We start from the raw sequence: 21,828 nt of genomic DNA on the forward strand, positions 1-21,828 counted from the left end.
TAAAAACTCCACATGGGGCACATGTGTGGCTCTTATTTAGATGACCCAGTTCAAATAGTACTTTCTGCATTGCATACAGTGCATTTCTTTGTATACAGAAGAAGACACTCCTTAATATACCTGTCCACATAGGTTGGATCAAATTGGTCATTGATTACTTGTAATGACAGAATATACATTTCATTTAAATGTAATATGAGGTATTATATAATGCACTGAGTTACAAAAAAAAAATGAGATGGTCCCTCTGGCATAGAGAACATTAGTCTAAAGCATGTCCCTTAATGTCAAAGAAAACACAACGAAGGACACCCTGCCTTCTCACTGTTCACCTGGTGGTACGCGTAGGAGTCAGACAAAGTTAGGGTGCAACTCAGGTGATCAACGTATCGTGAAGAAGCAAACCGTCTGAGTTTATCATGTGTAGTTTCACAGCAGTGAGGTCACGTTGAACTTTTGAAAAGTGACGGTTTAACGTTACGTCTTCCTGTGTTGATTAGACAATGATTACAACTCAATAATCAAGCAATCGATACTTTGGGGTTACGCGTTCGACAACGAGAACGTTTAAATTACTTTTTAACATCTCGGCGACAGTTCAGTCGAAACAAATCGTACATTACTAAAGATAAAAACTATTCAAACATCAACTCGTGTTAGTCAACTCGGGAGGCGCGAGTAGGTCTGAAAACAGGAAACAAAGGGCACGATAAGATGGACGTCAGGCCTGAACCAACTTAAAAACAGAAATACTCATAAATATAACCCTCCCTGTGCAAATACCCCGAAATGTCAGTCCCATAGCACCAAACCGATCAACCAAGATATGGAGTTACAGTTTATAGACAGATTTAGTGCGTTTTGGATAACGATAGAGGGAGACAAACACCCCCCCGCCAGCCGCCTGGACGGTAAGCCCTACCGTGACACCTAGAGGCCGACGACGGCTCCTACAAAAACGTTTCCGTGTTTGGAGGAAAACCAACGACTTCACTTACTCCCAATTGCTTCTTTCCGCCGTTATATTCAGTTGGCTGCTCACTGCATATGGTTGTTCCTTTCGGTCCCGTTGTAAACCTCCGTACGGGCTGAGCGCCGGACTAATAGTTTTCTCCCGCTTAAGAAGAGTGGGCCTCACACAAAATGGCGGCCCTTAAGAGCTATCGCGGCTGCGCAAGCACACAGCCCGAGGGAGCAAAGGGGCGTGGTCGAGCGGTGGCTGAGGGTGATAGGCGCCAGATTTGAATTCAAGCGTGGGCGTGGCGTCCGGAAACATGACGGGGATTATCGATACAACGGAAAGGACTATTGATTAGTTTTCTGGCAGATCACTTTTGCCCGGACGTTACTTTTGATCCTCCGTCAATTTACACTCAAATTTAAATCGAGGTACAAGTAATTTTGTGAATTAAAGCAATTCACAAAATTCGTCACAAGAGGGCAGTGTGAATGTTGTAAGGTATAGGGCGGGCCTCATATCCTCAATGACTTTTATAATTGTGTCATACTGTAGAATATTGAAGCTGACAATTTTACATACAAGTAATCATCTGAATTAGTGATATTGGGATGCCACCCGCATTTTGAAAAATAAAACTGATACAGGCTAAAATCCAGATTACACTGCTGGGAGAGAAAAATAAAATGTTGGGCTAGTTTTTCTTGGTACTTCCTGGCCTCAGATATGCTGTCTGGTAAATGTAGATTACATATGACTAGTTACCCTGTAACTATTTTTAATAACTTCATCAATGTAATGTAACATATTACATTTGATTACTTTTTGATCATCAATGTTTTTTTTGCTTCTCACTTAATAACCTACTACCTACTACTGCACCTATAGTACTAAAATAACTGATGCCATATTACTCCATGTGGAAAACCTGCATGTTTAAAAGTGGAAAACAAGTTATTTTTGGGTTGTTTACGAGTTAACCTCTCAGAAAGGAAACAGTACTTACGGAAACAGATAAAATAAATATGATCCCCTATAGAGAAATCATGCAGATTTGGCCAGTTGAATCATATTAATCGTATTCTAATCTGCCACTGAAGCCAGTGTAAATTATACATTTGAACCAAAGAGCTTCAAACTGGGAATTTAGTTGCCTGGTTTCAATATCAAATATTCAAACAATTCCCATGAAACTCCCTTCATTTGCACCCAGGGGAGTTAGTATATGATTAAGATAAAGATGTGTGTTTGTGGGTGTGTGTGTCTGTTTTATTTTATGATCTTACAGCTCATTATCCAGGTATCTAACAATCCTCTATGGGCTACTTATTTTCTCTATTACTGGTGAGAAGTCTTTCTTTGAATTACAGCATTTATTTTCTGCATATAAAATAAATTATTAATTTGTTACATAACCCAACAGAACATTTTGTTCATTGCAGACATTTCCATGACAGTGTCCTATGTACTTGTCATATACCAGGATGCAGGGTTAAAGACATGTCTGTGTGGTCACTCTATTCCTCCATCTCTTTGCTCTTCTTGTTGTATCACCATCTTTTTCTCATGGCTTTCCTCTTGAAGGGGAGGGGGCCGAGAAAGGAGCGATTCTTGAGTCAAATCTGTCAGTCTAGCCAGCCTGGCCCCGCCCACCTCGGTGGAGGCATTACATACTGCTCCAGCTCTTAGCAACGGTGCCTCAGCAACAGAGCTCCACGGCAACAGCGTGCCGTGTGCCTCCCCAATGGAGCTGCCGTTGGGCGGACCAGCGCTCAGGCACTACACCCAGAGCAGACCGAGACCTCACCGACAAAAACTCAACTATCGCCCCAGCAGACCACAGGTACAGTGAAGGAGGATGAGAGGATGAGAGGATGGTAAAGCTGGAGTGTGAGGAAAAAGATGCTGTGTGTGAGGAGAGAAAATGGAAGGGAGGGAGAGAGGAGAGATGTAATAGGGTACAGAGGGGAGAGGCAGGGGGAAGGGAAGGATGGAGGAGGAGTGCTGTAAAAGATGCCTCGTCCCTGCTGGAATAAGGGAGTCCCATTGTATCGGCCACCGGCTGTTTGATGAACACACACTTGGCATTTTCCGTGTGTAAGAGCAGGATGATAATGTACGAGAGCGAGCTGTAGCTTGGTCTGAATGTCTTCTCTTTCTCTCACTGAAAAAAAAAGCCACTGCCTTTTTTAATTTGGTAATATAATTGTATCAAAATATGTGTGATCATCTCCCATTTTCCACTGAGCTGATCCTGTTGTCACAGGGCCATTAGGCAGGAGACACCGAGTCACTCCCTTGGAGCCAATGGCCAGGGAGACTAAATTCAAGCAATCCCCCATGGGAATATCATGTAACGGTGACTTCTGCAAAATGTGTGTTCTGCAGTCAACCTCCTGGTTTGTATTGCTGCTAGTGGCTACAGATGTTAATATGATCAGAATGAGCAGTTTTGATATTGCATTACCTACATCGGCAAAATGAATTATCTTGCTTTCATTCGGCATGTAAAATCCAGTGACGCCCCCACCAATTGTACATTACTCAGCAACTGACTCCCAGGAGGCTGGTTTGTAGCATCATAAAAGATTCCAACCAAAATACACCCATAGAGGTCGAAGAAATACTAGTGCCAGAGTGTGTGTTTTCATAGTTGAGGGTTATGCAATGTAAAGTTTGTTTGATCTTTGGAGTGAAATGTTTTTTCTGTGTATGTGTGTTGCGATTAGGAGACAATAATTGAGAGTGACAATGAAGTCCTTGAGCTCATGGGGAGAGTGGATGAAGGAGTTGAAGAGTTCTTTACCAAGAGAGTACTTCCTACTGATTCACCGTGAGTATCAACAGCTGCCCAATTAGCCTCTTTATAGTTCCTTGATATTTAGCCAATTTAGACTCTAACTGCTTTAATACACTAGAATTGAATGCACACCGTATTTTAGTTTGATATACAGTATATGATCCTTAATATAGGGAAAAGCAAGATGATGAATCCATCACAGTGCACGAAGTGGCCCCTGCCAGCTCTGTCCCCTGTCAACCCCCGACAAAAACACTCAGGAGGAAACTCGGCGATTTCTTTACACTCAAAAAGAGACGAGGTCTAAAATCAGAGCCAAGCCAGGAGGGCCGACCCAAAAAGACCTCCATCGCTGATCTCATTCGCCCGCTCAGGGAGGTCACCAGAGCCGAGAAAGAAAAGGATAAGGACAGAGTCAAGGAACACGACAAGGCAAATGAAAAGGAGAAACCGAAAGAACCTCCCAGTGCTGTTACTGGAGAGTCGGCTGTTCAGGAGACACCTAGTGCTCAGCTGAGGGGTGAAGTGGTGCCTCCCCGTCGAGCTCTCAGAGAGGGGAAGTCCCAGTCTCTCATTTTGCTGTCTGGATCAGCAGCAGCAGGGACTACTAATGCCAGGAACACTTCAAAGGTGGGTGCAAGAGTTTAATGCATATATACATTTAGACCAGTAGAATTGTTTTGAAAAGCATTCACTATGCTGCTGTTGCTCATTTCAGAAACAGCTCGAAGGCCAACAGAGCTTTGAACAGAAACTCCATCTCATGCTTCAACGTATTGGAGTTTCCAAAGCCCAGCCAGGAGAGGCACAGGTGTGTGAATGTGTACATCTAAATTTACAGGTGTATACTGTGGGAGTCTGCAAAAGTGTTTAAATGCTTCTTTTATTCTTGTAGAATCCGGAGGGAGAGATGAAAAAAGCAGAGTCTGAAGGTATCTCCCTTTATCTATTTGAAGTTTAATATGACTAATATGACTCCTCTCTGCTCCAGTTTAGTGTTAACGAATCGGAATTAATCTTTGAAGTTGAGGGATTTGTATCAAAAGGAGATACTTTTTTAACACGGATCACTTTAAATATGATGAATATCTCTTTGGGCTGATAAGACTGCTCTCCATCCACTATAGGGACAGAATAGTGAATGAATTCCTCTGGTAAAGTATCTTTGTTTCTTAGGTACTATCATTGACAGCAAACCTGAGCCACCACCTACTTTCACAAAAGCTCGGACAATGTCTGCATCGTCAGGTAGATCACAAACATTGACTGACTCTCTCACACAGTATGTGTATGACTATGAACAATTTGCACATTAATTTTTTTTTCTGTAGATACAAGGCATCAAATTCGCCCGAGTGTGTCAGCACACGAGTCAGCTGGGAAACCCCCTTTGCTTCCAAAGCCCGTTATCAAACCGGGTCCACCCCGCTCAACATCTGGCCGCAACACACCTGAGAATGAGTTAGCTCAAATACAGGAAGGGGAGTCAAACACACCCACTAAACAGAGTTCAAGTGCAGCTCCATCTACCCCTGCTGCTCCTGCACTCACTGCTACCGACACTCCTACTGTACCAACAATCTCAAACTCAGTCCCTGACTCAACCAGTTTTACAGGTCCTGAACCTCCCTCTGACACAGATATATGCACCGAGTATGTTAACCCGACTGCAGCAGCTACAACACCCACCAGTTTTACAGAGCCTGACGGTGGACCTTCTGTCCTTGAAGCTAATGATACTACCCCTGAACTACCCACCTCCACCTTTCCGACAACCCTTAATAGCAGTACTACACCCACCGAGCCCCCCGCCACTGTTTCAGTTACTTCCGCTTCCTCTGAGTCCATCACTCCAAGCATCTCTGTCACTTCCAACTCAACAACAATTACTACGCTTTCCATTACCACATCGGAAACGGTTTCTGTTCCCAGCAATGAAAGCTCGGTTTCCACAACGTCAACCAATCTGTCAACTAAATTGACTTTCCCAGAGCCAAATGGTGTTCTCTCGGTCGATGCTATTCCTGCTGTTGGTGGCTATGCAGCTATGTCTGTCATCACCACAGCTACTTCAGCAACCACCAGCATATCAGACATGCCCCCAGGCGTGTCTGCCACCATCAATTCAGTTGTTGAAGAAGCTTCAGTCACCTCCATGAGCTCCGTAACTTTAGTTTCATCAGTCACTAAAACCACATCTCCACCTCCTAACTCAAGTCACAACATTACAACTGCAGTTTCACCTGTCGCCTCCATTACCTCCTCCTCCACCCTGATCTCTTCTGCCCTTCCTCCCACCATCTCCACCTCCTCCACCTCCATTACAAGCCCAACATCCACCAACTGCATGAACTCCATCTTTACTTCCACCATTACTCACCCAGCCACTCCTAGCCCTGCTGAAATCTCTGTTCCCTCCACTTCTTCCAGTGAAACAAACCCCACAGACACAACCTCCACCGCCACCAGTTCAAACCATGTAGATACCACTTACGCTACCAGTTCAGCTACCGCTGCTGCAATTTGCTCCCCACTCATGACTGACTCAGACCCACCTCACCCTTGCGACGTCAGCATTACCCTCACACCAACTACTGATAACTCAAGTGCTACTACTCACCATTTGACCAGTCCAGCCCCCTCTAATGTTAATCCCGGTCAAGATTTGCAGACATCTCCTGAAGAAAGATCCAGTGTAGAGCCTGCAGAAAAGGGCACAGGTAAGTTTTGAGTTTTGTGAGTACATATTGTATGTAATTCTCAGCTTTAACATGTGTGTAGATGCATGCTGAATGCTGTTTTTCACGATTTTTATCTCTCAACAGCAGATGAGAAGCTTGAGATAGTTCAAAAGAGCAAGCAAACTGAGATGGATGAAAACAAGAAAGCCGTTGATGGTGGGAAGGAGAGCAAGAATGAAAACGAGAAACCGGCTCTCACTTCCAACAGTGAAGTTATGATGAAAGAAGTGCAGAAAGAAAATGTGAAACCCGAAGAAGACACAATGAAATCAGAAGTGGCTGAACCTGCATCAGGGAAAGATGGTGAGCTGTGCAGGAACAAGGGGGAGATAGAAGGTCAAAAACAAGGAGAGGGTGAGGAGTAACTCGAAAATAAAGAAATGGCTAAACACGGGACCAACTACTGTGACAGGGGCAGGAGAGGCCACAGTAAAGGTAACGGGGGAGGGGGAGATGATCCATGGCACTTACAGGGACCACCACCTTACAGCAGCACACCACAAAGGGTGGGCCACTGGACCAAAGAACTGAGATCCCCTTAGTGTGATGTAATCAACAAATCCAGCAGTGTCTTTGTCCTTTTTTAATTTATGTTTGAATTTTTTGCATTGCACGTATGATTATGTACCATAAGACAACTACTGTGGTAAAATACACCATGTTTACAATAGATGGATAAGAGGCATAGTTATGAATATTAAATGGAATATTGAATTAACTGAGTTGCTGAGTGGATGTATTACTTCTAACAAATGAATGTTACTCTAGGTATACTTGCAATTTCAGGAGCCACTGGTCTTTCTCAGTTGCCATGGAGATAGCTTAGTTGTTATCACAGTTATATCATTGTCTCGATTCAATAATGGTCTTTGGTGCCAGAAATGCAGAGGAGGACGATACAAGACCTTGAGTGAAGGTTCCAAAGGTCAAGAATGAACGTGCTGAAATGTATTGAAGCCTTCTTGATTTAAAATGTGAATACACATACATATATTTATCATATGACATATACTGTATGTGTAATGGACCAGGCACTTTTATATATAACATATGTTTATAATGGGAAAGTATACAGCACTCAAGGTTAAACTGTATTTATTCCTTTCTTTTTGATGCTGTACAGTAAAACAATTGTATGGCAGTTTTCAAATTAATTAAAAGTAAGATTTTGTTTTACTTTACATCTCTGCTGTATATTATGTGTGCACACAGTGGAGCTTACATATTAACTAAATTCTAAAATAGAGGTCACATTTTTATCCAAACCAAATGCTCTTTACTATTATTACAGTTGTATATATCAGCAACTCAAATACTTCCAAAAAGTTACAATATCCTTCCTGTGTCTAATATTGCCTATAAAGACAGCTGGCCAAAGCCTGTTGAACTGGATGTAATGAAGGGGATCCTCTTGTCACACCAGCTGGAGGAGTAATAAGGAGTAAAATATTCGTAAATTTAAGAAGTGAGGCCCAAAATAAGCCTCATTCATAAACTGTTTAAAAAAACGTGTGGAAATCATATTAATGTTCTATCTCTTGATCTTGAACAAATGCTTGGATATAGTTCAACATGCAGACATTTTTTTAGTGTACATTTTATAAACAGACATACGTGTTGATGATCCCCTGGTATTTGAAGACCCGCTGTCATAGAGGAGTGTACATAGGTTAAACGCAGGGAGCTTTCTTTTAGAAAGAAGAAGAAGAAGAAGAAGAAGAAGAAGAAGAAGAAGAAGAAGAAGAAGAAGAAGAAGAAGAAGAAGAAGAAGAAGAAGAAGAAGAAGAAGAAGAAGAAGAAGAAGAAGAAGAAGAAGCGGTTCATCATCCACACCAGCAGGTGTCGCTGGCGGGGAGATCGCCCAGAAAGCCGCGCTTCACCCGGAAAAGGAGGACAGAAGGGAAACGACGGCAGAGGAATTGTTGTCGACTGTCCACACGAGTGTGAAGAGTTTCTTTCGCTATTTAGATAATCCATTGAGTTCCGAAACAACTACTACCTGAGGTACATTCGCAGGAGGATCCAGCCTCATCGTGCACACGGTAGAGATGTCGGTCGCGCCTCCCAGTCGCTCGGCCGCCGGCTGGCCGCGCGGTGGTGCCGTTCAGTTTGGGAACAAATACATCAGCGGGCCTGCTAAAGCGCTCCCACTGGAGAGGACCATCAACCTGTGAGTTCATGTGGAGCAGACGTAATGCAGCTCGTAACGGTAGCGAAGGGTGCTCGTTAGTTAACGAGGACCGAGGGTGAAGTCTAACTAGATTAATTAGTTAATTATGTGTCAATCATTTGGTGCCAAAGACACTGATTTCATCAAATACAACTGTTTTTCACACAATACATCAGTGTCCATGTTGTGGTCATGAGTTGGACGTGGTTGCTTTTCAAGAATTGTCCAAAAATATTGGTGTGAATATTAATACAAAAATCTAATATACCTAAAACAACCCCACAAATTTCAGCTTCTCGCATGGATAAAGCAAAATGCTGATATAGGCTGGTTTCCTTTGTCTTGTATTATAGGAGACTAAATAAGTTTGGCTTCTGGGCCGCTGGTCGGCCAAAAGAGGCACTTTAAATGCCATCCTTGGCTTTGTGAATTTGTGATACGTATTTTTTTATATTTATATTAGTTTTTAATATTTACTTTGTATTATCCCAACGATGAATTCAGAAAACAAGCAACAGCTCGTCCCACAAACGCAGGAAACCAGTAAATGGAGGCTAAGCTAGAGTCAATAATACTAATCAATTATCAAATGTTTGCTGATTTAAAGTTACAATAAAGCATTAAAATCAGAACAAAATATTGAATTTAAGACTTCCAGATCATACTAACTATGGCAGCCAAAATCCTTTTTTTGCCTCTGTAAATTGAGGATTTGTTCATTTTATTTGAATTAAGATTGAATTAGTGTTGGTTTGAAAAAAATAAGCCATTTGATGATTCTTTGCTTCTCCAGGAAATGCATTGTGCAAATTTCACTATTTCCTCACACATTATGAATTTTAAAAACAACTAGTTAACCATATATACGATATATGATTGCATTAAATTGTTGCAGCCAGAGATTAAATGGTATATCCTAGTTTGACTTTTTATAGCATATAGGTACAAACCACACTGTATTAATCTCTGGTCATGCTTAATTACTTCTCATGTGTACTTCAGATACCCTCTCACCAACTACACATTCGGCACCAAAGAGCCTCTGTATGAGAAGGACAGCTCAGTGGCTGCCCGGTTCCAGCGGATGCGGGAAGAGTTTGATAAAATGGGGATGCGGAGGACAGTGGAGGGTGTTCTCATTGTCCATGAACACAGGCTGCCTCATGTGTTACTGCTGCAGCTGGGCACCACTTTCTTCAAACTGTGAGTAGTTGATGTTCAGAAGATCCTGCATGAAACAGCAGACAGGTCTTTTACGGGCTGACGTTTGCTTCTCTCCTGCAGACCTGGGGGAGAGTTGAGTCCTGGAGAAGATGAGGTGGAGGGTCTGAAACGCCTGATGACGGAGGTAGCTACATCACTGCACAGTTTTACGCTACTTGTTGCTACTGTGATTGTGGAGTTTACACATTTTAACTTTTGTTTTAATGTTAGATCCTTGGAAGGCAAGATGGCGTGAAGCAGGAATGGGTGATTGACGACTGTATCGGCAACTGGTGGCGCCCAAACTTTGAGCCTCCACAGGTTAGTGCACACATATACGATAACAAGTTATGAATATTGAAGGAACAATTAAATAGATATTTCCAATATTTTAATAGAAAGCAGTATAGCATTAACCAATCAGTGCTGATTTAGGTTATATCTGAGTACCAATGTGAGCTAATCAAAGTTGTTTGTCTTGCAGTATCCGTATATTCCAGCTCACATCACCAAACCCAAGGAGCATAAGAAGCTATTCCTGGTTCAGTTGCAGGAAAAAGGTCAGTACATCACAAGATAACTTGTGAAACTATTGCATGTTAGTGTTGACGTTTAGTAGAGAATAAAAGTAGAGGAGACGCATGGATAAAAGTTCCATTGTATCTTTGCTTCTTGTTTGGAAACCTGTAATTCATGTTTCTGCAGCGCTGTTTGCCGTCCCCAAGAACTATAAACTGGTGGCAGCACCTTTGTTTGAACTGTATGACAACGCTCCTGGATATGGACCAATCATTTCCAGTCTACCACAGCTATTGAGCAGGTATAGTTTATGTCATTGTGGAACTAGCCTGAATTGAACTGAAACCTTTGTTTGTTTTTTCTTCTTTTGACTGTCACTGGCTAAATTTAAAAACATGGGGCTGTAATAAAATATCATCACATAAATTGTTTGTATCAAGGATTTGCTATGTACAACTGCTGACAAAACATGTATAACCTGTAACTTTTCTAACCCATTTATTCGGCTTGTATCGTTCATGTTTGAAATGTAACATAATAAACATTTTATCAACACAGTGAATGCACCATGGGTATAGAGACTACTAAAGAGCTTTTTAGATAGTATCTGAGGACAACACCGAAGACTGCACCACAGCTTATCTATAAAATCCATGAGAAGGAAAACGAGACGTATTCCTGTACACAAGATATTTGCAGATAAAGATACAAAAAAAACAAAAGTAACAAATATGCAGTTCAGTATCGAGTGTCACTTTTATCCAAGTTGCACAACCCTTTGATGAACCAGTCACATCTTCAGGTGTGCAGAGATTTATTTGTATTTTTATTTTGACTTTAAATTAAAGCTGAAAATGGTTTAATGTATAAAAAGATACATTAATATTGCCAGAGAATGATTTGTTGGCGCTGGAGTATTCCATCAGAGCAGGAAATGACTCCTTCATGATCTCTGAACCGTAAAGGGTCAGTGTGTAGCATTTCAGTGGAGCTATTAGCAGAAATGGAATATAATATTTTACCGATGTTTCTGTTGGTGTATAATCACTTTAAACTAAGAACTATTGTGTTTTCGTTAGTTTAAAATTAGCCCTTTAATTCTACTAGGGAACAGGTCCTCTTCATGTAATCCATGTTTCTACAGTAGCCCAGAACAGACAAACCAAACACTGACGCTTTTAAGTTACCCAAAGGCTACCGTAGTTCTCTGACACGCTCTCGAAACACAAGTGTAAAACCAGGTACCACCAGCAGCAGTTTGACTTCCGTTGCCCCTAAAGTAGAGTCACTATGGTAAGGATGTCCTCTGAGAAAGGCGAACAGCATTTGGCGGCTTACGTTACTCCAGTCTTGGAAAGGGAGGACTGAGCGGAGGGATATTCAGATGGCAACAATCTGCAACATAATCTCATAAAAAATTAAACTTGCTCAAAAACTGCATTTACAACTAACTTGAATGAACAGAAGTACGTCTGGCTGTCTGTGTGAGTGCAGTCCTGTGTGAGTGAAGATGAGACAATGTGGAGAATAAAATACGAATACTGCTTACTGTTCAAAAATAAAATGAAAAATGTCATACGCCTTTTTTTAATATTGAGAAACTGCTTGTTTTGTAGTATGCAAGTCTCTTCCAGTGCGTGTTAAGAATATAATTTTATGTTCAGTGCAGGCCTATGTTGGATTCAACAAACTGTCATTGAGTTTCCTGTTTTAACCTGTGGCAATGTTGTTTTTCCTTTTTAATAAAACGGTCCTTTGACACTGTTTTTATAAAACCTTTGCTTATTTCTTCATATTGCCGTCAAGTAAACGTGTAAACCAAAATCCCAGCAAACACTCGGTCATTTACTGTATATATTGTGAGTCATATTAGATTACAACCAATCATTTTATCAACCATTATTCTTGTCGGCATTCATTTCTATTGTTTTTAACTTTGTGATTCTGCAATGATGCGGACTTTGTCTGTGGGACTATGATTATGCACAATACAGTATGGATTGAAGTGTTCCGGTTGTCTTGCAGCGAGGTAAACCGAACAGAAACTTAAAAAGTTAAAAGATACAATGGTTAAAGCTTATCATATCTTTGAAATGTAAGAAAATTAATTCTGCAATACATTTTTAAATGCAGCCAGCCAGGTTGCATTCAATAATAATTACACATTTGAAATATTACTTTGAAAACAAGTATTCTCCAAAAACAATCCAAATCCAAAATGTTCTGTTAAACACAAGGACGTTAGAATGTGGTACCCAACATATTAGACCAACCGAACAGAGGATATGTGATCACTCACTTAATCTGTAATGCAGACATATTTTCCCAAACATAAGGTTTATTTCCAATGTGGGTTATTCACCTATAAGGAATTTGTCTCAGTGTTAGGTGGATACAATAAACAAGAGGAAATAAAAAATACAGGCCAAGGACTGCAAAAGCCAAGAATGTATATAGAAAAATTTAGAATCTGAAAAAAAAAAATTGTAAAAATATATACTTTAACTTCATGTTATCAATATAACTGTAGTAGTATCTATAACTTCATGTTATCTTATTTTTCATCCCCTTAAGGAGAAATTATATATTTGGTAGTTAACGGACCTGGTTGCTTTTCCAAGCAACCAGGTCCGTTGGTGGTTAAAGATGGTTTGTTAAAAAAATTATGATTTAAGACGTAAAGTATTGTCTGTCAGTTTGCCAAAGCTGCCTGACAGTCTCTACTCAGGGCAAAAATGCCCCACTTCCTCCAACGTCATTTCCCCGCGTCGCACGAGCCATCTCACACCCACGCGTCCGTAGTGTGAATGTACTGTCAAAGCTGTTCATAACCGCGTGATAGTTTCTATAATGGCGTCCAGACGACGTCCGGGTGACAGCGTGAAAACAGACAAGAAGAAGAAGAAGAAGAAGACGACGACGACGTACGAGGAAACAGCTGAACTCTGCTCACTTGTAGGAGACGAGCAGGTGAAGAAGAGTGTGCAGGAGGCGTGGAGCCAGAGGACTCCCCACACACAGGGTGGGTGATCTAAAGTAACGTTCAACTATGTGCCTGTACCTCCATGAACCAGTCAGCCTCCCCCGTGACTGTCTCACTCAGAGTCCGTGTTTGTGCGCGCATGAGGCTCTTTGATACTTTGTTACGCTGCTACGTCACAAATATGCCTGAGACAGACGACCTTTTTAAGAAGAACTGCGCTCAGAAAACCCGGCTGATTGAACTGCTTTAAGATCACCAGCTGGTCATTATAATTATATGTTTTAGTGTTAACTCTTTAACAACTTTATGCAGCTTGATTATCAGGATACTATTTACTATATTGAAACCCTTAAACCAGTCAGCAACTATCTATCTATCAAAGTAGTGACTTGTCTCGTGGCTGTTTTGGTATTAATGCATGCCTTTGGCTGAATTAGAATGTATTATATTTTTATTCTGATAGGGATGGGTGATGTGTAAAAAGTGATATGTAGTGTTATATTTCCATGGCTATTATGTTGTATTGATTTTTCTGAAAAAATAATTAAGATACTGTTTATCGGTAACATATTTCTGTTCTTGGCCACAATAAGGACATTAATGCTCATTGATTTGCAGCATGATGCTCAATTTTCTGATGTGTCCAAATATTAATGGTATAAACGGTTTGACAAAACACTGATGCAAGACAAGTTTATATTCTAATGGTACATGTACATATTGCCCAACCTTCTGATATGTGTAAGACTGTATGTGTGGAGGATAACTATTTTCCCAATGTCATTTGATCTCATTGAACCTGTCCCACTTGAATAAATATGAAAGTCATTTAGTAACTCTCTTTGCCAGGTCCAAATATTACTTAACTTGTGGTTCTTATTAGTGCAGTTAAGTTAATGTGTTTTGGCTGTAGTCCAGAGTCTTTCCACAAGCAGCAGTGACTTATTTGTCTACATTATAATTTGACAAATAACTCACCGGTTGACTGATTATCGTTTGTTTATTATGTGCAGGAGATCTGGAGTTGGACTGCCACCCTTTCCCTCACTGCATCATCAAGAACTTCCTCGGCAGCGAGACCTTCATGGAGAACTTGCAGAGAGAACTGATGGAGCTCAACTTCCATGAGAAGTCAAATGATCTGTACAAATTTAAACAGGTGTCTACAAACGGACCATCTCGCTGATTTATTCCTGTTGGTTTGTGTCCTTGTCTTATTATCTTTGTTGATGTTCCCACACAGTCAGACGACTTGAAGAAGATAACAGAGCCACATATCTCAGGACTGAGGTAAAAAAACAACTTGTGTTGACATCACTTAATCAATCAAGTTGCAAGTTGGTGTCTTATTGTCTTTTCAAAGATCATTTATTGTCATTATGCAAAACAGGGATGCACAACAAAATTCAGTTGTAGCTCATTTGTAACACAACAAACCCACAACAATCAAAACAAAAACAGTAGTACATTCCTGTTGTGCATTTTCTATGACTTTGCATCATAAGGAACAAAAACTATTCTCTGGGTAGATTATATGGCCGACATCTTTACATTAAATATAAAAAATGAGGAACACGAGCATTATGGTGTAAACGCAGAGTCCAGCTCCCCTCGTCTCTCCTGAGTCCTGCTGTCCGCCCGTCAACTGCAGCTTGATCCGGGATGAACGATGGAGCCAATTAATCTGTATCAAGAGCCAAAATTAAACTAACAATGAATGCTAATAATGCTCTACCGCCTGATCTACAGCTGTGTTTAAAGCACCTTTTACCTACTGGTTGTCCATTGTAATCATTCCCAGCCTGACAGAAGGGCTGACCTTTCTCGAAAGACAGATGATTTTATTATTTAGCCATCCTGATTTTGACTTTGTTTCTTTTTGCAAAACAAAATGCATCACATTTGTTCGTCCATTTTGATGGATATCTTATTTCGTACCTGACAAAATGATCTGTCTCAATTCAAACTACTTTTACTTCACTGACCAGCTCAAATTGTCAGCATTATTTTTTTTTAACTTGTTCTCACTTGATGTCAGAGCTGTAAATCCAGCAACACACACATTTAAACATACTATTAGCCTCTCAAACCTTTTGCTTTGAAAAAAATTGTGTGTGGCTAACACCAGTCCCACACGTTTTTAGAGATTTCTTAATTTCTGATCTAAAAACCGACAGGGCAAAGTTGGTTTGTGTCTTCAGGATTAGTCTGCATTGTTAAGTGTGACGTTAAAAGAGGTTGGTTTAGTCGGCAGTGAAGGAATCTCGAGGCTGTAATGCTGAAGTTGGCCCAGTAGTAGGGAGACACGTTTATCAGCTCACCACCAGGTGGAGCTAGGCATCACATCTGCTTCCTAATTAGTGCATCTTCTTCATTCAGTGTTGTTGATTCTGGCATTAACATGAGGCAAGAGCTCAGTGGGAAATGCACTCAGCTGCAGTTGCTCAGCGGTGATCATTGTTAAAGCGGAAGGACCGTTCCTTATTCAGTCTGGTTCCAGCGCTGGACTTTGCCGTGAACACGGGGGTTGCACACTGTACGTTATTACAGCAGTGTAAATGTTGGGACTTTCAAACCAATGACTAGAAACAAAGATGCTATTGTAGAATTATGGAGCAGTAAAAGCTGCTGAATCTGCCGAGATGCTCAGTTTGAAACCAGTCCAATAAAAAACAAGATCTCAGTGGATAAATCAAGACAATATGAGCTGGGTGTCAATTTGAATCCTAGACGACCCCTCTGAGACTCTTACATTACCCAGATGGCAAAGTAATACACCAATCTTTCCTTTTAAAAAAAAAAAAAATCAAATAATGTGCAGTTTTTTTATTACGGTTATGATGAGCATTGTTTACAGTGAGAGACTGCAACATGTAATCTCTTGCAAACATATGTATTGGTGACTATACACTGGGCTACACCTACTGAAATACAGCTCTGGAATAAATACCATAATTAAACACACAATAACGACCTCCTCTCGGGATCATCTATTATTTATGTCACAACAAAATGTCACAGTAGGTTTGAGCAGTCCAACAATCCAATCTGTCTGTGTGATGAGGCTTTCAAAAGGTCTTCAATTTTATACAAGGTTAAAGGTTCAACCACATTGTTATTTTCAATACAAAACAAGATGGCACCATAAAATATATTTCTTGTGTCACTGTTTTCAGGTCGGCACTGTTTGGGCGTTTCCGCTCCTGGCTCGGAGACGTGTTGCAGGTTGAACTGGAGCCCGTAGTGGATATTTCTTGCGCCAAATATGAATATACAGGTGAGCTTTGTTTCAGGTTTTTTAGGAAGAAACCTCCATGAATTTTCATGTAAAATGTAAAGTTCTTCCTTTCTTTTAGATGTTCTTTTGTGTCACGATGATGAATTGGAGGGGAGGCGCGTTGCTTTCATCCTGTATCTCGTGCCTCCGTGGCAGAGGAGCGACGGAGGAACCCTCGATCTTTACACAACAGACAGTGAGTGTCTCACTTTGTGTGTGTGAATTTCTGTGCTTTTTAGACAAGTCTTGTGTAATTTCTATCTCTGTCATCAGGTAATTTCCACCCACAGAGTATAGTGAAGTCGCTTGTACCCTCTTTGAACACCCTCATCCTCTTTGAAGTTTCTCCAGTCTCTTTTCACCAAGTAAGAAAAGTCGCTCCTGCCTTTTATCTTCACTGTTGTATCAAAGAAGTGTCTTTGATTGCAGATTGATGAGCTGCGTTGTGTTTGTCCAGGTGTCAGAAGTTTTGACACGGGACAAGTGTCGTTTGTCTCTGAGCGGCTGGTTTCACGGGCCGTCAATGGAGCGCCCTCCTCGCCACAGAGGGCCCCCTGTCCCTCGTAGCCCACACTTACCAAGAGATGTGAGTTTGCTCAAATGTTCACACTATCTTTATAGGAACAGTTTGACATTTTAGGAAATGCACTCTGTACCTTGTGTTTGTTCGGCTAACGATTTACGCTTCAGCACAGGTTAGCTTAGCTGAGCATGATGACTGGAAACGGGGGGAGACAGCTGGCTTGGCTCTGTCCAAAGGGAAACCAAATACCAAATAAAATACCAGCACCTCCAAATCTCACTAATCAACATGTTACATCAAGTTTGTCTAACAAGGTTGATATCAATCTTCTCATCTGACTTTCAGCAAGAAAGTAAATATGTGTATTTCCAAAAATGCCAAACTATTCCTTTCATAAAGGAATAGTTTTATAAAGATAAAACAGAAGTAACTGTTTTTGGTTCCAAGGACGAACAATTGAAAGTCAGTGATCAGCTTCAATCACTGATGTTAAAAACCACAAACCAAGCCAGAAATCTAGGTGTAGTTATGGATTCAGACCTCAACCTGAATAGCCATATAAAGACAATTACAAAACCAGCCTACTATCACCTGAAGAATATATTTAGGGTTAGAGGACTTATGGCCCAACAGGATTTGGAGAAACTTGTCCATGCATTTATCTTCAGTAGACTTGACTACTGTAACGGTGTGTTCAGAGGCCTCTGTAAAAAGTAAATCAGAACGCTGCAGCCTGAGTCCTCACTAAGTCCAGGAAAGTGGATCACTCCTGTTCTGAGATCTTTGCACTGGCTTCCTGTCTAACAAAGAATTTACTTTAAAATCCTGCTGCTGGTTTATAAAGCACTGAATGGTGTAGGGCCTAAATACATTTGTGATGTGCTGCTACCTTATGAACCATCCCGGCCCCTCAGGTCGTCTGGGCCTGATCTACTTTCTGTTCCAAGAGTCAGAACTAAACACGGAGAAGCACATATCTGGAACAAGGCTCCTGAAACCCTCAGCTCCTTTAAATCCAGATTGAAGACTTTTCTGTTTGCTGTTGCCATTAATTGAACCAGATTCAAAGATATTAATTCTCTCTACTGCATTTTATTTCTTAAAATGCACTGCAACTTTTATTATTTTTTTTAGCTTTTTGACAGTTTTTTTAATGTTTTAAAATGAATGTTCAATTGTTTTTAAATCTTTTCTTTTAACATTATGTTTTGATGCTGTTATTGGTTTTATGTGAAGCACTTTGAATCGCCTTGAAATGTGCTATACAAATAAACTTGCCTTGCCTTTTACAGACGTTGTTTGTTGTGTTTTTGTGACAGGAAACATTGCTACTGGAGTGGGTCAATCCAGTGTACTTGGACATATCTTACCAAGAGCAAATCCAGGAGGAATTTGAGGATAGCTCTGAAATTCAGCTCAAAGATTTTCTTAAGGTAACTTGTCACTTTTTTCCTTTTTTCTTCCTTGCACATGTCCATTCGTTCCTGTCGGTTGATAGTGTTTGTCTTCAGGAGGAAAAGTTCAGGGAGGTAAAAGAAGCACTGCGACTCACTCCGATTCAGTGGACAAAGAGAGGACCATCTAATAAGAGGTAGGGCATGTTTCAGAGATTATTTAAGAGCATATTCTAGGACTGTGGCTACAGGTGCTGTATTTGTGTCCATTTAGATGCTATGAAGCGGCCTCTATGAACACACTGCCTCAGTGTGTGAGTGCATGTTGGGAGCTGCTTTGTTCAGAGTCTTTCTTCCTGCTTCTCTCCAACTTCACCGGCCTTCGATTGCACTACCTGTGTCCTGCCGATGATGATGATGAGAATAAAGAGGAAGAGAAGAAGGATGTACGGGACGCAGAAGCCACAGGGTCTTTGACCGAATCAGCAAATGCGAGCAGAGAGAAAGGTGTGTGTCAGTAGAATTGGGTTTCCTCAGCCTCAAGTCTTTGCAGCTGTTTGTATGTTTTGACCTTTGTTTGCTTTAGAGCTGAGCACACCTGTGTGTTGTGGTGAACTACGTCGATGGTCTCATGGTGGCTACACTCTGTTGCATGATGCAGAAGCAGCGCGTGAAGAGTACGCTCTGGACCTTGTTTTACCGTTTTGCGGTGCTGGTGAGTCGACACACACACACACACTCTGTCTGTCTGTGTCTGTCTGTCTGTCTGTCTCTCTCTCTCTGTCTGTCTCTCTGTCTCTGTCTCTCTCTCTGTCTCTGTCTCTCTCTCTCTCTCTCCGTGGAGCAAGCCTCCGTGGGAGAGGCGCGTATAAAATAGCTCTAACTTTGTGATTCTGTTTAGGCCAGCAGAGAAGGCTTAGCAGGCCCTGACGGCCCACCACACACACACACACACACACACACACACTTACTTGTGACTTTTACAAAACTTTCTTTCATAGACTGGCAGTCAGAGTTTGGGGGCTTCACTTGTTATGTTGCTAAAGAAGAGGATGAGGAGGTGAGTGTTGATTACAGTATAAAGTGGAATTTTGTGTGTGTGTGTTGGTAATACTTAATTATCATCGTTGCTTTGGTTTCTTCCTCATCGCAGCTGCTGACAGTGTATCCAGAGGATAATTCCCTCGCCCTCGTCTACAGAGACAAAGAAACCCTCAAATTTGTCAAACATGTCAACCACAAAAGCTTGTCTGATTCTGCCAACAGAGCATTTTATGACTTCTCATTTGTGTACTATGAATAAATATATGTTTGTCCATCTTGTGTGTCTTCTTCACGTCTTTGTTTCATCTTTCTAAAAAGCTGTTTTTTACATTTTAGGACATACCACGTGCACATCAACAGATGCTGCCCTGGTCTTTGGGAGCTATTTGAGTCTCAGTAACACTTGACCTGGGAATTAAGCCACAAACCCTTTGTAGGCATCGCCTTATGTGTGCGAGATGACAATTGAGTCAGTTCTGTCCCGCTCTTGTCATTAAATTAAACTGAATCATTAAATATTACAGGTTGTCTGTTTTGTTAAGTGTCAGTGTTAAAAGGTTGTAGTGCGAAACATAAGACAATGGATGTAAAAAAAACAACAAAGAGCTGAATAGTTTTTGTAATGAAATCTTAAATATTGTCTATTTAATTGGATCTAAAAAGTTGCTTATTCATATTCAATCGGTAAACTATTAATTGACAAATTATTCTGGCAGCTGTGGATACAATTTCCAACTAACAAAAGTTCCCTTCTTGTAATTCATGGTCACACTAGTCAATGCCATGCGTTGCATTGTTTTCTTAGCAGCTGTTCACACAAATAAAAACAGAAAACATTGCCACAGTAATACACTACAGAAACCAAAGGCAAACATTGAATAATAGAGAACATCGGTGTAGCTTTTAAAATTGACAGCATTGTGTATTTGTGTTGCCATTTAACTTCAGTAACACCTATACAGTCGCTTAGCCTGTCGCCCTCAGCCACTTCCTTGATGTCTTATTTCACTAATGATTTCAACTCATCATCCCTTATGTTTATATTTCAATCATAAGGAATAATAACGAGGGAATGTTCATGTTAAAGCTAAAGCAAATTAGATGTTTTGCCCTAAATTCTATTCCTACTTTGAAAATAAAAAAACTGACTTCCTTCCCGTCATGATCCTGCCCCTCAGGTGGCATATTGATTTCCACCAATCGGAGCCTTCTTTGAAACCAAGCTCAGCCAATGGGAGGCCAGGAAGTTATGACGTGTCAGTGGGTGTGATCCCGCAGGAGGAAGCGTCAAGCCACCGAACAATATACAAAAGTTTTAAGGTAAGTTTGTACCCACTTTAACAACGACTTACTGTACAGTGATTTTACGGAATGGTTATTTAGAAACCACGTCTGCCTGACACAGTGGCTTAGCTGTGACGTAAACACATCAGCACTTTATTTGTCGCACCGTGGCCGACGTTTTACGGCAGTTGCGTCCAGTTACGCCGTGAGGTTTATCAACACGATCTATGCCCGACCTCCTTTTACGTCTTGTATTGGAAACACAACACGTGGAAACATCACACGGTTCACGTCTCCGACCAGGCTGCGATGTACCTGTAAAGTTCTCGATCAAAGATTCACGTCAGCGGGACGTAACGAGCTAACTTAACGTCAGAAAGTCACGTGTGACGTTACTACAGCAATCACTTTCTTTAACTGTCGGCCTGTATTTACCCCCTTGACATTATAGTAACATCTGGATGCATGTACCATACAGATATCTCCATATATTTAGCAATACTTGTATGGGTTTAGGAAACTATACATACTAGTTAGATGCTGTACACAACATGAGTGACATTAGTTTTACAAGAGCTTCCCTCATTTAAAGGAAAGGTTCAAATGTTGTTTTTAAGTCTCAAAACGTCACACAAGCCCATGTATGTTAAACGTATTAATACTCTGTTTGCTTAAATGCTCTGTTTAATCCCTGCAACAGAGCAGCTGAGGCCTATCTGACCAGCTCAGCGTGAAACCTCTGTGAAAACTAAATCAAAAGGAGTTTCACACTTAAAATACTGTTACTGGATAGCACAGATTTGATTAGTTTTTTAAATACTTTTTTCTGTTAATGGATTGATTGACTAATTAATTCTGCACGCTAACAACGCAACATTGTTGCCACTTACTTTTTCTGTCGATTTACTAAACGGATGCTTCCGGTCTCTTTA

General features: G+C 40.9%; 4 protein-coding genes across 7 annotated transcripts; all 4 read left to right on the top strand.

Annotated features, from left to right (window-relative positions):
- Positions 1 to 2,702: 2,702 nt before the first annotated feature.
- Positions 2,703 to 6,241, top strand: LOC306735966 (uncharacterized protein; the record flags this gene model as incomplete). Its single annotated transcript, XM_079217539.1, has 8 exons — positions 2,703 to 2,801; positions 3,688 to 3,791; positions 3,932 to 4,388; positions 4,483 to 4,569; positions 4,654 to 4,690; positions 4,935 to 5,006; positions 5,090 to 6,103; positions 6,189 to 6,241. The coding sequence occupies 8 exons, from the start codon at positions 2,703 to 2,705 to the stop codon at positions 6,239 to 6,241; spliced, it is 1,923 nt and encodes a 640-aa protein (XP_079073665.1).
- LOC306735563 (uncharacterized protein) lies at positions 6,207 to 7,183 on the top strand. Of its 2 annotated transcripts, none has more exons than XM_079217047.1 (2): positions 6,207 to 6,478; positions 6,584 to 7,183. In XM_079217047.1, exons 1-2 carry the CDS (start codon positions 6,295 to 6,297, stop codon positions 6,862 to 6,864), a joined length of 465 nt encoding a protein of 154 aa, XP_079073173.1. In that variant the 5' UTR covers positions 6,207 to 6,294; the 3' UTR covers positions 6,865 to 7,183. The 2 variants fall into 2 exon arrangements, with proteins under 2 accessions (XP_079073173.1, XP_079073174.1); XM_079217048.1 differs by having other exon boundaries at positions 6,587 to 7,183.
- A 1,254-nt stretch (positions 7,184 to 8,437) lies between these two features.
- On the top strand, positions 8,438 to 12,159 carry nudt21 (nudix hydrolase 21). The gene is made up of 6 exons (XM_079216646.1): positions 8,438 to 8,669; positions 9,672 to 9,872; positions 9,954 to 10,017; positions 10,104 to 10,193; positions 10,357 to 10,432; positions 10,578 to 12,159. Exons 1-6 carry the CDS (start codon positions 8,548 to 8,550, stop codon positions 10,727 to 10,729), a joined length of 705 nt encoding a protein of 234 aa, XP_079072772.1. The 5' UTR covers positions 8,438 to 8,547; the 3' UTR covers positions 10,730 to 12,159.
- Positions 12,160 to 13,241: 1,082 nt separating this feature from the next.
- On the top strand, positions 13,242 to 19,871 carry ogfod1 (2-oxoglutarate and iron-dependent oxygenase domain containing 1; the record flags this gene model as incomplete). 3 transcript variants are annotated; one of them, XM_079217368.1, is made up of 13 exons in its annotated part: positions 13,242 to 13,413; positions 14,388 to 14,533; positions 14,618 to 14,664; positions 16,551 to 16,651; positions 16,731 to 16,847; positions 16,925 to 17,016; positions 17,109 to 17,237; positions 18,494 to 18,607; positions 18,686 to 18,765; positions 18,843 to 19,075; positions 19,155 to 19,283; positions 19,570 to 19,628; positions 19,722 to 19,871. In XM_079217368.1, 13 exons carry the CDS (start codon positions 13,242 to 13,244, stop codon positions 19,869 to 19,871), a joined length of 1,569 nt encoding a protein of 522 aa, XP_079073494.1. The 3 variants fall into 3 exon arrangements, with proteins under 3 accessions (XP_079073494.1, XP_079073495.1, XP_079073496.1); XM_079217369.1 differs by having other exon boundaries at positions 13,328 to 13,413; positions 19,230 to 19,283; XM_079217370.1 differs by having other exon boundaries at positions 13,328 to 13,413; positions 19,233 to 19,283.
- Between the last annotated feature and the right edge of the window lie 1,957 nt (positions 19,872 to 21,828).

The sequence above is a fragment of the Taurulus bubalis genome, assembly GCF_910589615.1.
Source record: "Taurulus bubalis genome assembly, chromosome: 4".
NCBI lineage: Eukaryota > Metazoa > Chordata > Actinopteri > Perciformes > Cottidae > Taurulus > Taurulus bubalis.

What these genes read in the sequence shown, in the direction of transcription:
- nudt21 (XM_079216646.1), top strand. Translation starts at nt 8,548, where the DNA reads ATGTCGGTCGCGCCTCCCAGTCGCTCGGCCGCCGGCTGGCCGCGCGGT. An exon ending in TGAAACGCCTGATGACGGAG is followed by an intron (nt 10,018 to 10,103) that starts GTAGCTACATCA and finishes TTTTAATGTTAG; the next exon opens with ATCCTTGGAAGGCAAGATGG. An exon ending in GGTTCAGTTGCAGGAAAAAG is followed by an intron (nt 10,433 to 10,577) that starts GTCAGTACATCA and finishes ATGTTTCTGCAG; the next exon opens with CGCTGTTTGCCGTCCCCAAG.
- LOC306735563 (XM_079217047.1), top strand. Translation starts at nt 6,295, where the DNA reads ATGACTGACTCAGACCCACCTCACCCTTGCGACGTCAGCATTACCCTC. An exon ending in GCCTGCAGAAAAGGGCACAG is followed by an intron (nt 6,479 to 6,583) that starts GTAAGTTTTGAG and finishes ATCTCTCAACAG; the next exon opens with CAGATGAGAAGCTTGAGATA.